Raw genomic sequence first — 14,971 nt, 5'->3', positions numbered from 1 at the left:
CACCACTCGGTCCTACAGTGCCCTCTTTTAATTTTCGATATCTTTATTTAATTTAGAATCGAAAACAAATAAAAAAAAAACATTATACACAAATTCTAGGAATAGAGCACTTGCTTTGATCAACAAAGAACTCGGAAACAGCCTTTTCTATCTTGCATGCAGACATCATATGGCTGAATCTGTTTTGGAAGGCGCCTCCGAATCCTACGCATCTCTCTCGTCTAGACCAATATTTAAGAGACTGCAAACAGAATGGACGAAACTCTATCCGAACAAACTCTGCTGTCGTGTTGAAGATGAAGAATGTGTACCACTTTTATTAGATAGGTCATACTAAATAATAAATTCACTGCTACAATAGCATTGTGTAAGTTAACTGAACTCTTGTTCATTCGTTTTTTTTTTTTTCAAAAATATATGCATATTTACGAAATTTTTGTATGAATTTTATTATTAATATTTCAGGTTTCAGGAAGAATAGCCTTGTGATCACAACAAAGAATTGTTGCAGCTTACACTTATTTTTTTTAGGGGGAACTCCCGCAGGTAAAATCAAATTGTTTCAACACGGAGCTTTTCACGACTTTCGACAAGGAAAATTACCCTCTGCAGCTGGTAATGTTTGCAAATTAGTTTGTTTTCACAGAAAAATTTAAAATTGTGTATCTTCTTGATAAAAATTTATCAATTCAGGTAAGGAGACAAATGACTGAAATAATGAGCAGAACGAAAAAAACAGCCAGCCATCCAATATGAAACATTTAATAGTAGCAAAGGGGGACCTTGTAGATTTAAAAATAAACAATTTAAGTGATTTTGCAAACAAAAATACTGACAAACTGTTTGAATGATTTGGATAAAATTTCACGTTTACATAATAACAAACTGAACAAATTAATTAGTCTCCCATTTTTCATAATCTTATAAACGTTTGTGACACGCCTCAAAATTATCTAATTAAGCTGAAACCTTACATTCGAGTTCATCATTATAAAAGGAAGCAATTGGCCATATCACAGCGCACAGCAGTGCGCGCGAGTGACGAAAGCAGCCACAGTAGAATGCTGAAATGATTCGCTTATATACATATACACGAGATTTGGAAGTTTTTATCCAGACGTCCAATCGACATGTTTGAGATATCGTTGGAAAGGTCTTGCAGAGTGCATCTAGAAAATGTATTCAAGCTTCATAAATGATTAACCGGATTCTTAAAAATTAGGCTAAAGTGTTGCAAAACAAAAAACGTTTTTTTGCTTTTGTCGGTTTAAGGGGGCATGTGGGTAAACCCAACATATTTAGTGTTATTCTATAGGCCAATACCTTTCAAACGATACCTTATATATTAAGTTCCGGCTACAAGCTGGAAAGATATAGAGGTAAATGTGTTTTGGTTCGTGTCTCCACTACGAGATGCTTTGGTATGTATGTGGTGTCTGTACGTACCATCATTTAATTTTTTTCAAACTTTCAGACATAATGTACAAAAAAACTAAGAAGCTTTTGTTCCAGGATGTTTTGATTCGTACGCCTTTGTGGGCGTGGCTGCTGCCTGAAATTCGAAAAAATGCAATTTTTTAAACTACCACTGAGGCGGCACTACTCAGTCCATGTCATTGACGTGGATATCAGTAGAAGAGTCTTCAAACAAGCTATCTAACGCTATCTTTTGTGTTTATGAAATATAAATATGTCATAACGATATCGCCTGAAAACTAAAAATCGGGCAGCTAAAAATATAGATTTCGAGAATTTTCTCAAAAACTGGTCAGTCGATTTTATTCTTAGTTTCCACAAATCTAGCCCGAAATCTTAGCTTTTATTTGGTATCACAGCGCACGGTAGTGCGCGCGAGTGACGAAAGCAGCCACAGTAGCATGCTGAAATGACTCGCTTATATATACACGAGATTTGGAAGTTTTTATCCAGACGTCCAATCGACATGTTTGAGATATCGTTGGAAAGGTCTTGCAGAGTGCATCTAGAAAATGTATTCAAGCTTCATAAATGATTAACCGGATTCTTAAAAATTAGGCTAAAGTGTTGCAAAACAAAAAACGTTTTTTTGCTTTTGTCGGTTTAAGGGGGCATGTGGGTAAACCCAACATATTTAGTGTTATTCTATAGGCCAATACCTTTCAAACGATACCTTATATATTAAGTTCCGGCTACAAGCTGGAAAGATATAGAGGTAAATGTGTTTTGGTTCGTGTCTCCACTACGAGATGCTTTGGTATGTATGTGGTGTCTGTACGTACCATCATTTAATTTTTTTCAAACTTTCAGACATAATGTACAAAAAAACTAAGAAGCTTTTGTTCCAGGATGTTTTGATTCGTACGCCTTTGTGGGCGTGGCTGCTGCCTGAAATTCGAAAAAATGCAATTTTTTAAACTACCACTGAGGCGGCACTACTCAGTCCATGTCATTGACGTGGATATCAGTAGAAGAGTCTTCAAACAAGCTATCTAACGCTATCTTTTGTGTTTATGAAATATAAATATGTCATAACGATATCGCCTGAAAACTAAAAATCGGGCAGCTAAAAATATAGATTTCGAGAATTTTCTCAAAAACTGGTCAGTCGATTTTATTCTTAGTTTCCACAAATCTAGCCCGAAATCTTAGCTTTTATTTGGTATCACAGCGCACGGTAGTGCGCGCGAGTGACGAAAGCAGCCACAGTAGCATGCTGAAATGACTCGCTTATATATACACGAGATTTGGAAGTTTTTATCCAGACGTCCAATCGACATGTTTGAGATATCGTTGGAAAGGTCTTGCAGAGTGTTTCCAGAAAATTTATTCAAGCTTCATAAACGATTAACCGGATTCTTAAAAATTAGACTAAAGTGTTGCGAAACAAAAAAAGTTTTTGTGCTTTTGCCGGTTTAAGGGGGCATGTGGGTACACCCAACATATTAGTGTTGTTCTATAGNGACATGTTTGAGATATCGTTGGAAAGGTCTTGCAGAGTGTTTCCAGAAAATTTATTCAAGCTTCATAAACGATTAACCGGATTCTTAAAAATTAGACTAAAGTGTTGCGAAACAAAAAAAGTTTTTGTGCTTTTGCCGGTTTAAGGGGGCATGTGGGTACACCCAACATATTAGTGTTGTTCTATAGGCCTTTCAAACGATACCTTATATATTGAGTTCCGGCTACTAGTTGGAAAGATATAGAGCTAAATGTGTTTTGGTTCGTGTCTCCACAACGAGATGCTTTGGAATGTATGTGGCGTCTGTACGTACCTTAATTTAATTTTTTTCAAACTTTCTGGAATTAAAGTGCAATAAAAACTAAGAAGGTTCTCTTCCAGGATGTTTTGATTCGTATGCCTGTGTGGGCGTGGCTGCTGCCTGAAATTCGAAAAAAGGCAATTTTATAAACTACCACTGATGCCGCACTACTCAATCGATGTCATTGATGTGGACATCGGTAGAAGGGTCTTCAAACGATCTGTCTAACGCTATCTTTTGTGCTTATAAAATATAAATATGTCATAACGTTATCGCCTGAAAACTAAAAATCAGGCTGCTGAAAATATACATTTCGGGCATTTTCTCAAAAACTTTTCAGTCGATTTTATTCTAGGTTTCCACAAGTCTAACCCACAACCTTAGCTTTCATCTGGTATATAGCTTATATCTGGGAAATCTCTTGTTGCGGAGATATTGCTATTCAAATTGATCCAAAAAGGGTCAAATGGTTAAAAATTAAGTTGAAGGATGCAGCTGTGCTAATCACTTTGTACATGTCTTGGAAACCACAATTTATGTATATTTTAGAGTTTTTTTCAGTCACATGCCGAAATTGTAACATTTTTCCCCATTTTAATTGCAGGTATGTACACAGTATTTAACTATGCTACATGTGTTTATCACCCGCACTTAACCTACCTGGGAAGACGCGTACAATATTAGCTACAGTTGTACATAAATATGTATGTATGAATGCATTTAGTTCACCCAATGTGCCGCTACTATTTACATACGTAAGTATAAATTGCCACACGGTCAAAAATTTGGGTTAAATTTTTAAACCGCGCTGGGACTACTGCCTTTTTTAATTTTTTTAATATACTTTTTAAACCAGTCAATAGTTTTAAGCAATTTTTAATATGTTCTGGTTTAAATTTTAGTCGAAAAAGTTCGTGGTTTAAAACTCAAACCAAAATGTTTTAATTCTAGTTTCTAGGTTTCATATATAGAAGTGTGCAAAGATGCTTGATACAATTGGTTGCTACCAAGGCTGTCCGGGTTCAATCCCCATAAGACGGAGCATGAAATTTAAGATCTTTTTTTATTCTTAATTATGAAAATGTTTGGGTTTAAAATTTAAACCGAACTGTTTAAATTCTAAACCCAACATAGGTGCTCTCTTTTTGTAATCTTGGAAGGTTTGTATTTGAAACTGAATTTAGTTTGGTCATACATGTATGTAGTCCAAAAACCGGAACTTTTAACCGTGCACTGAGCAAAACTACTTGAGAAAAAAGCATTAGTTTAATAGCGCGAGTGCAACATCGTACACGTGATAGAAGTAAAACTTATTGTGTGCGCCACACACCCGGTAGAAATCTTAACAAAAATAAACTACGAGACAATCAGACGAATACAGTTGTTTATTGTATCCAAAGTTGGTACCAAGTTGATAAGTTTTTATCATTTCTCATAATTTTCTTCTAATTTTAATTTTTTTCGAATACAGAGGATATGATCATTCTTTTTTGCTTTATTCCGTATACGAAAAATTATATGTTTCAATGGACACATCGCTTTGAATACATAATTTAGATTTAGATAATATTTTTAGCAATTTAGTTGAGAAAAAAAAACATTTAGATTATTTTTTTGTATTTTGGTCGATTTTAAATTTGCTACCCAAAATAGTTGATATCAAATAAAACACCTCTTTGAGGTAAAATTTTCGAGTGACGAAAGTTGCACTAGAAACACAAAATTTATGATATCAATTTCGTGACGAAAATTATACGCATTTTTTAACTGCCTTTGAAACGTACGGAAAATCTTTTTTTTAGTTATTCGGAACGTTGCAAAATTGCGTCTACTGCTAGAAACACAAAATAAAAAATAGAACTTTTGCTACGATCCGTATGAATAAAAAAGCTTTTCCCTGCGTTTCAAAGGCAGTTAAAAAATGCGTATAATTTTCTTCACGAAATTGATATCATAAATCTTGTGTTTCTAGTTCAGCTTTCGTCACTCGAAAATTTTACCTCAAAGAGGTGATTTATTTGATAAGGGACACCCCAACCTACGGTCATTTGATTTGGTTTTCCACTTTTTTGGTATATGTATATGTCTTCAATAAACTTGCCTTTAAGAAATATAATACGCTCATTTATAATTTTTAAGTTAAGGGAATTAGTTCTGAGTAAATTGTCGTCCACAACTTTATTTTAGGCGGTCATTCAGTTGATGATCCGAAACCGCAAAACCGAATATGAATGGAACAGTAACCGCATTCTCCTTATATGCCTTCGAAATGAAATATCCGTAATGCGGTAAGCTTTGCTATATCTATGTTACTGCGAAGGCGATAAAATAAGCTGCATAAAAAAATTTAAAATTTTGCTAAAATTTTTTTTTCAGAATATACTTATATACCTTCATACACACATATTTTTTGAGTGTATAGAGCTGGGCTATAAATTTATTTTTTAAATAAAAGGAGGTACTTTCTTATTTCAAGATCGTGGAATGATATCACAATAATATTGATGAATTTATTATTTAAGTACCATAGAAACATGTGGACTTTGAATTCTACAATCGAATTTTCGTTTTTCTATAATTTACGAGGTGTTTTTTTTCTTATGGTACGTTTACTACATATATTACAGTTTTGTTGACTTCGCGAGCGACTACATTCATAATTCTGTTTGCCGCTAATGCCGCAATTTGGCGTCTTGTTGTGTAGCCTCTTGTTGCTTCTGTTGCTGTGATTGCTTGACGGCGGGAAGTGGGCGCTGGATCTGTGTCAGTTGCATGCTGCCTATGCGTCGTGCCGCTGCCGCCGCTACGTAAGTGCCGTAATAACGACCAAATGCCTGAGCTGTTTCGTCGTCTAATTCTTCGAGCGCTTCATGATGCTGGTGTAAATGTTGCATTAGACGCCTCATATGTTGCTTGTGATGAATGACAGTGTTCGATGCCATTACTGCGTTCTGCTCATTGGGGTACACTTCCACTTGGTTTAAGTTACTATTGGCGAAACCTGTGCCATTGCAACCGGTTGAAGTTGCAACAGCGAAGGCTTTATGTCCAGCTGCTGTGGTCGGTGTGAGCGTGGTGGTAGATACTGCAGAGATATGATCTTTTTGTCTCATGGCGTTGGCCGACGAAACAGGAGGCTGGTGCGCATTCTTGCACTCGGTGGTCGGATGTGGGCGTAGCATATGCCACTCGATGACGGCTCCTGGTAGCGGCGATTCCTGCTGCGTAAGCTTGTGCCTCTTATGCAAGCTGGCGTCGATTATACATTCACTTTCCCCGTCAACATATATATTTGCTCCACCAGAACTGCTATCGTCTTTGCCGTCGGCAATAAACGTCTGCTCCTCGTCTTCCACCGCATCGTAGGGATCCTCATCGTCGTTTTCTGACCGCACAGAGATTGCCTGCTTGCTATGCTCTTCAATATCATTTGCCACCACATCGATTTCATCTTGTTCTTGTTCATCAAAGGCCAATAATTTTTGAGGCTGGGAATCGGCTGGCGTAGGGAATGCTTGCCGATTCGAGAGTGAGTGAGAAGGGTGTTGGAATTGTACGCTTACTGGCTCATCGTGTTGCTGCCGCCGGTTATACTCTTTTGCGTTTTCGTGGTTGAATTTTTTCACAAACGCATGTTGAAGCGTTTCGGCTTCTTCAACGGAAGCGACTGTCTGTTGATCTGTATCCAATATTTCATGCGCAAAATCCTTGCGGTCAGGTGCCAAAAGAGATGCCACATCGAACTGCCGCTTACGCGTTTGCGAGTACAAGCTTGCTATTGCAGTGGTTGTGGAGCTCGACGCTATTGCTGTAGCTGCTGAGGCGTGCTTTTGTCCTCGCAAATCGTGGTCATGCGCTTGGCTGAAAGATTGACAATCGTTGCTATCCCTAAAGTGTTCTTGTTGATGCTGCTGATGTTGGTGTTGCTGCTGCATTCTGGTTGAGAGCCGATTGTTGTAAGCGGCTGACGGTATGCACGTATACTGCTCCGTAATCGCAGCGCCGAAGTAGCGGTCTTGAATTTGTTGTTGTGATTGTAACGAAACCAACGATGTAGGCACCTGTAGTATCGGATAATTCTTCTGTTGCAAACATCCGAAGGCATGCGCACCTGGCGCCATCAAAAACTCATGCCCACCTGTTGTTAGATTATTACCTGCCGGTGCTAAACGCAATACATGCGCCGAAGTGAGTGGTGGTGAGGTGAGGTCAAGTGGTGGTGGACTAGGCGAGTCCGTGCCCGCATCATCCAAAGATAAGCCCATGTGTTTGCGTACCTTGCGCTGTGCTTTGCGTCGTCGGAAGTCGCCTTTGCGAAAGTCATCAATGTTGGCGGGATGTATGGCCCAGTAATGACCCTTGCCGTTGGCACTTCGTCCAGACTTGATGAAACAGTCATTCAACGACAGATTGTGTCGTATAGAGTTTCGCCATCCCGGCCCACGCGCCCGAAAGTACGGATAATGATCTAAAATGTACTGGTATATGTCGGAGAGAACAAGTTTCGTTTCAGCTGAACTGAGTATTGCCATGGCAATTAGACCAATGTAGCTGTACTGCGGCTTCGGTTCCTCCGGATGAAAAATGCGTTGTGGAAAAAGTGACATAGAGAGTGCCAAGCGGTTGCCGTGCGCTATGGCAGTTGGTGCATAGGAACCGCCGCCACTTCTTACGCTACCCATGCTGTTTGGATAGTTGCTCTCCGTTTCGACTTCTATAGACCCAAAGGTGTGATTGTTCTCACGATTCAACAATAAATGCACACCAGCGCCAGCACCGCTAGCATAAGCCGCGGCGGCCATAGTAGTAGCCGCAGTATATTGTGGACAGCGTAAACGGTCTATGCTTAACGCATAGTTGTAGAGTTGTAAGCGGTACTGTTCCAGTGAATTGGGAGTTGGTATTAAGACTACGTTCTCGCTTCGAACGTCTTGAAAATTCGACGTGTATGATGGTGACATAATGGACGAAGTGGCTGGTAGCGCACTTGGTGTAATTATTTGCCGCAGAGGAGTTGCGTTCGTTGAAACCAGAATTGTCTCTTCAACTGTTGAATTGAATGTAGAGTCGTTCGGTGGCGGTGACATACTTTTTATGGAATTGGAGTCTAAGTACTTAGTTTCAGTAGTATCCATTGTTTTTTTTGATTCGACGCAGCTCAAGCCGTTGAATACGTTTCCGGTGGACGAATTGATGATCTGCATGTTGAAGTATTGTTTGTTATTGCTGGTGTTTCTGCCATCTGCTGCTGTGCTCTGTTGATTGAATGCGATTTGTACGCCCAAGTTAGGGTTTCTTTGGCACATATATGTGAGATTTTTGTTAAGCTGCATAAATCTGTTATTATTGTTATTGTTAATCTGTGATCTGTTCTCGTGAGTGTACGTTTTAGGTCTTTTGGTACTCACTTTATTGAGTTTTAAGTTGGTGTATCTTTCGTTAACGATCGCATTTGCTGTTGTGATGGTATCGGTAACCGTTTTTATATTGTGTAGTACAATCTTCATACGCTGCATTATGTATGATAATGCTGCAAAACAATCGATGGCATAATTTTTCAGTCACTATCGGATTTATTTTTCGTACTATCGATTGTTTATCTACACTTCATACCTCTACTAACGCCATTGTTTCTGGAGCAAAGTAAAAAAGAGGTACGTAAATTGCTTTTGCATTATCGTTTTTGATAAATGTATTTTAAAATAATAAATTTTTCATAAGTGCTGTTCGGGATCTTGTGCATTTGCTCTTGCATTTGCACATTCGGTGCATTTATAAATTCACAACAATAAAAGGCGCATGTTGCCATGGCAGCAATCATAAAATTTGCAATGCAATTCCCACTGCAAATCCAAATCAATTTCGCAACATCCTGAACAGCCCTATATTTTTCAGAAGAAATTTAAATCAGGGTGGTGGCGAACGAATGGAGCGGTTTTTAGAGTTGGCAAAAGCAAAAGGTAGCTTAGATTTTACAATTTGATGTTTATTGCCTTTTCTAACCTGCAAATTTTCAATACCTCTCTAGATTCCGACCAGAACGAAGTCATTAATTTGAGCGACACAGAGGATGAGTCAGAAAACTTGCATCCACAAAAGCCAAAAGGCAAACAAATTCTCATGTTTGGAAATGGTTTCACAATTTTGACGAGTAACATCGATACATCTATGTTTCGATACATCGGAAAAATCAACATTGGTGCTAAAATACATCGGCAGAAAGACATCGATGGTTTCCGATAATTTAAAATTTGTTAGGCCCTAGTGAAATTAAGAGAAATTTAATATTTTTCAATCCCAACCAATGCAGTCTTCTGCAATGCAGTTAGAAAGATACATACATATGGATGCTTTTCAGTATTAATTAACCTTAATAGTCTTCCTATAACTACTTATACGTATGTAGAATAAAAATTCATACTATCGTTAGGTTACTGGGTACCAAATTTACAAGGCCTGACTTCGTTGAAATTCTAAGAGCCCACGTAATGAATATTGGGGTGTGAAATAACACTATCAGCAATAACGAAAAATTTGCTTTATTTCACTTTTAAATGGGAAATAATACCAAAATCTGAGTTTTACTTTATTTCCAACAAAGGTAGGAAATAAAAAAAATTTGCCTTATTTCTCATTGCTTATTTATACTATTTGTAACAAAAACAGTTTACTGACAGAAGGAAAAATAACTTTGTTTATTTCAAAAATACAACTGAAAAAATAATTTTACCTATGAAAAGTCTAACAAAATATAGGGAAAGCGTCGCACAGTGGTTCGGATAGCAGATCTAGCTGGACGAAAGTCAAAATTTTTTGTTTTTAAAATACTTAATGGTACTTGGAATACATTCCTGACAATACATTCAAATAGAAATTGCATTTTTTAAAGCAATAACATATGAAAACAAACAAAAAAAAAAGGTAAGTTAACGCCACCTATTTGAGAACTCTACTTTAAAAGCTGAAATTTAACTTAAAAGACTGCTAATTGCACTCACAAATATTTGCATAATTGCAAATTTACTTTATAAACAAAAAATTACACTTATTCCGCTATAGATTCAGGGGTCACAACGCAATTTATGTTCACATTGGTATAAGCAAATTTATTCTGAAAAAATCGTCGTTTTGATTAATTAAAAAAATTAATTAAAGAGTAGGAAAAGTAAAGGCCGCCGAAGGCCGTTATAAAACCACTTGCATATTATTCTTTACACCTTCGCAAACGCAGAGGGTAAGTTCGATAACCAAGTCTAACCAATTGGCTTAGATATTTACATTTTAGTGACGGTATGTCAAATCTCAAAATGCAAAAGTAATTATTAACAGGAATGTATCTGAATATAAATATAAGATCAGTGGTGGATCCACGAGGGAGGGGTTGTGTGTTAAAATAGAAAAATACTTGGAGTCATAAAACCTTTGGTTATGCAAGAGTTAAAAAAAAATAGTACCTCGCGAATTTTCTGCTTTCTGAAATTAAAAAATTATACAATAGGCATGCAAATCTTTAAGCGCTGTTATAAAATTGTTTCTGAAATTTATTTGTGTTTCTTGCTGTGATCTTAAATTTTAGTCATGGTAAATAAAATCTTAAGAACTGAGTTGTTTGACATTTGGTGTTGCTGAAACTTCTAAAAGACAACAAGGTGTCCGTGTTTGTGTGATTAGTAAATTGAAAGAAATATCTGATGAAAATGCTCGTTCCAAAGTAAATAAAGTAAACTAAGTAAATGACTTTAGATTCGTAATCAGCAACCCAGAAAATCCCCAGATACCCAGTTACATAGAAATCTACCTTTTTTTTTTTTAATTTTCGTCCGCCATATTGGATCCGCCATTTTGAATTTTTGGTAAATGACTTTAGATATGTAATCAGCGACCCAGAAAACCCCCAGATACCCAGTTTCATAGAAATCTACAGATTTTTTTTTTTAATTTTCGTCCGCCATATTGGATCCGCCATTTCGAATTTTTGATAAGTGACTTCAGATTCGTAATCAGCGACTCAAAAATCCCCTAGGTAAGAAGTGGTGTAAAGATCCATCAACTAGTATTTGTTTAAATAGTTTCGTCCAGCTAGATTTGCGATCCGAACCACTGTGCGTCGTCTTTAATAACTGCTCGGCAAATTGGACATAGCGCTTTTGTATGAATTTTGCTGGAAAACCTTAATATATTTTCATGGAACCATGGCGCAATAAACAAGTGAAGTAATAAAATAGCTTTCTCGCTTTATCTTTTAACATTCGGCAGCCTTATAGTCAAATTTTAAAGGCAATTTTTCATTCAAGGCAAAATCTAAATCTTTCTTCTCGATCTAATTACTTCACCTTGTATGATTCCGCTATGGCATGGAACAAACAAAAGTTGCCGTTCCTGTTCGCAGGATATAACACAGAGAATATTGGTTTGAGTTTTATCTTCAGTTAAAATTAAACACATGTGGTACGAAATAGTGGTGTAAAGATATGTACAATTTTACCTACTCTCAGGTGGGATGAATGGCATAATAAACAAGTGAAGTAAAAAAACAGCTTCCTAGCTTTATTTTGTCACAATTTATAGGCAAACTTTCAAATAAAGCAGTGCCAAAATCTTTCTTCTTACTCTAATATTACTTCACCTGGTATACAGCGAAGTCCGATGATAAACCGAAAAGGGGCTTTACGGTTATTAAAAATATTCTTAATTTTGTTTATAATTAATTAATATTAAAGTGTTTTCGTCTTGTTTACATATTATTCAGAAAAAAAACATAAAATCGGAAAAATCTTAAAGTGAATAAAAAAAATATTTTTTATCATATTTAAAATACGTTCCTTTTAGGTTTGGAACCACTTTGCGCCCGCTCTATGGAATTCTTTACCAGATCCAGCAAATTATCTATTAAAGACATCTGAAAAGTTCTAAATTTAGACAAAGTATTCATTATTGTTTACCTCTAAATGCATTTGAAACTGCCATAACGTCTACAGCTTTTTTTCGGTGTACCTTTTCAGGAATATCCGGCAACGACGATCAGTTTCATCTTGATTGAAAATTTCTTTTTCAATTCACAGACTAGATAAAAGAAAAAACAAGGTAAATAAAAAAACACGTTGACTCCCTTATCACTCCATATTCGGAGCGCTCCGAAAACACTCATTCGAGTCCCTTTTCACTCCATATTCGGAGTGCTCCGAAAACACCATTTCAAGGTGTTGCTGTGGACCAGGCGCATCAAAACAAGGTGGTGTTGATTGAACAGCTGATTGGATATTTGTGTCTCTACACTAGTGCAGGAGAATGTCATCCAAGACGAAATGGCATAACTTTAGGATGTCAACAAAACGAATTGGCGAAAATTATTTCCTATTTTCTTTCGTTTTCACATCCTGATGTACCAAAAAGCAATAACAAAATACACGGGATTTTTACTTATATGCAATTGCCACCACCTTATATGGATGCGCCTTGCTCTGGGCGTCCTTTTCAGTCCACATTCAAGCGCTCCGCAGTTGCGCCTCATTATTTAACAATAATTTTTTTGAGAGGTGTTTAGTGCTCTTGACGCACTGCTGCCCTTACCATAACTTTGTGTCTTCATAATTAGGGAATCTTTAAAGACCACCTGCAGACTAAAAATAAACGGATGTTGGTATAACACTGAGTGGGGCGAGGCGGAAATTGCTGGCGGCACTTGTGTGTTTTCAATGCTACAGGATACCTTCGTTGAAGAGATTCTATAACGTTGAGTTCCCTGAAATTATGTTGGTAAACATAACGAGCTCTGGGTGCCAGGTCACCTGGGAGTACCTGGTTATGAGACATCCGACCATTAGGCCATAGTTGGCTTAGACCGGGCATTCCTCGATACGCAACCAGGTATAGCACTCCCCACTTCGGCCATCGAAGCCACAATCAGAAACTGGGTGAATATTTCGCTCAGCAATGACTGGAGGCATCGAGGGAATGCGGGTGGGTAAAACTCATGTTGTCTTCAATCTCAGAAGTTCTATTTAGTTTTTTGCTCTCATTGAGCAGATAGGACTGCAGACAACTTCTAGAACTGATGACTGAGATAAACATAATTGTAATTTACGTTTGCCCATTCTGCCTTGAAGAGGATGAGACGGTGGAACACTTTTTGTGCTTCTTGTTTGCTTGGTTGTTTGTCATCGATTTTTATAGATTCGGAATTTTCTCTATTGTCTGTTTCTGAATTTAAAGTTTGGCGTTAAAAGCTTTGTTGTGTTGTAATTTACGTTTGCCCATCCTGCCTTGAAGAGGATGAGACGGTGGAACACTTTTTGTGCTTCTTGTTTGCTTGGTTGTTTGTCATCGATTTTTATAGATTCGGAATTTTCTCTATTGTCTAAAAAGCTTTGCGGTTTTGCTGTTTCAAGTTTTGTGTTAAAAAAATGTGTGAAAAATATTTTTCGCATCACTTTAAAATTCGGAGCGATAAAAATTAAATCTATTTTACAAATACGCCACATGCAAATTCATGAGCGATCCGAACATATGAGGAGTTTATGGTGAAGACAATGTAAATAACGCTGCGCTCGGAGTGCTCTTAAAGATATTACTCTTCAGAGCGAGAGAGTACTTTGATGGCTTTACGAGCTCTGTTTTTTAAAACTTGCAACCGAGTAATCACATTATTTTAATAGATAGAACACAAGAAAATATTTTATATTTATTTTTGCCACTCCGAATTTAGTTTTGGAACTCACCCGCGATGCAAATTTATATCGTTAGATCTAATCTTCACAGTTTTTGACGGGCTTTGGGAATATGTTAGAAATGTGGCAGCAGGGGGTCCACCGAAACCAGTAAAGTTTTGAAAGGGGTCTACGAGAAAAAAAGGTTTGGGAACCTCTGGCCTAGAGCCTTCTACCTTGGCTCAAGTTAAAGGTCTTGAATTGCACTAAAACACACGTATTGTTCGAGCGATATAAAAATTGTGTGAAGGATGCACAGCTGCATGCAAATAGAAAAAAATCCAATAAATAATGCATTGTTTAGATTAAGGTGTTCACATTTTTTTCCAATTTTTAACAGTGGAATCGTGTTGTTCGTCTAAAAATCTATAATACTGATATAATAAAAAATACATAACTTTTTGGATTTTTTCGAAGAACGCTATTTTTTACCAATTTTTTAAGGTCAAGGGGTAATTGTGGCTGAAGGGGAATTACTTCAGCTTTCAAGACCATTTTGTTTCGTATCAAAATGCTGTTTCTGTCGAAAGCGCTACGATTAACTAGCATGCAGTGTTTCATATAGCGAGTTTTGAAACAATAACTTTTACATAGCTTTGTTTTAGCTTTTCGTGTTCTCTCTTCCATGAAGGTTGGTCGGCTTCGTTTTTAAGACAAATTCCACTAGACACCGAAACTAGTTTCTTGCAGGTTTCTAAGTTCATCAGAAGATGGAGGCTCTTGAAAGTGTATAAATACATACATACACAGGTATTATAGCGACTTTTGCAAAAGTAGTTAACATTTGATGTTATTTTTTTCAGAATATAGAAAGATTTTGCACTGTATTGTTAGCGGACATAAAACTACTTTAAATACTGGTACGTTACCCACCAAAAACTAAAAATCGAAAAAATTTACTCAGCGTACTTTGCAAGTGGACTACTCATATGAGTTCACCGACAAAATCGATTAGAAATGGCCAACTTCATATCAGAAAAAAATTTCAATTAGCACGAAATTGTTCCGGAAATAGAATCACAATAC

The 14,971-nt window shown here is 37.0% G+C and overlaps 1 protein-coding gene across 1 annotated transcript in view; it reads right to left on the bottom strand.

The window, feature by feature from the left end:
* Positions 1–5,844: 5,844 nt before the first annotated feature.
* The window catches only part of fd102C (forkhead domain 102C), a 43,956-nt gene continuing 34,829 nt past the window's right edge, over positions 5,845–14,971 (bottom strand). The window contains exons 2-3 of the mRNA XM_017619470.1: positions 8,648–8,872; positions 5,845–8,576 (exon numbers count right to left, since the gene is read on the bottom strand). Of these exons, the coding sequence (XP_017474959.1) occupies positions 5,912–8,572 (2,661 nt within the window). The 5' untranslated portion in view covers positions 8,573–8,576; positions 8,648–8,872 and the 3' untranslated portion in view covers positions 5,845–5,911. The remainder of the gene's footprint in view (positions 8,577–8,647; positions 8,873–14,971) is intronic.

This window comes from Rhagoletis zephyria, unplaced genomic scaffold (assembly GCF_001687245.7).
Source record: "Rhagoletis zephyria isolate East Lansing unplaced genomic scaffold, Rhagoletis_zephyria_1.1 Rzeph_scaffold_01873, whole genome shotgun sequence".
In the NCBI taxonomy this organism is placed as follows: Eukaryota; Metazoa; Arthropoda; class Insecta; order Diptera; family Tephritidae; genus Rhagoletis; species Rhagoletis zephyria.
This window is presented reverse-complemented; position numbering and strand designations above follow the sequence as displayed.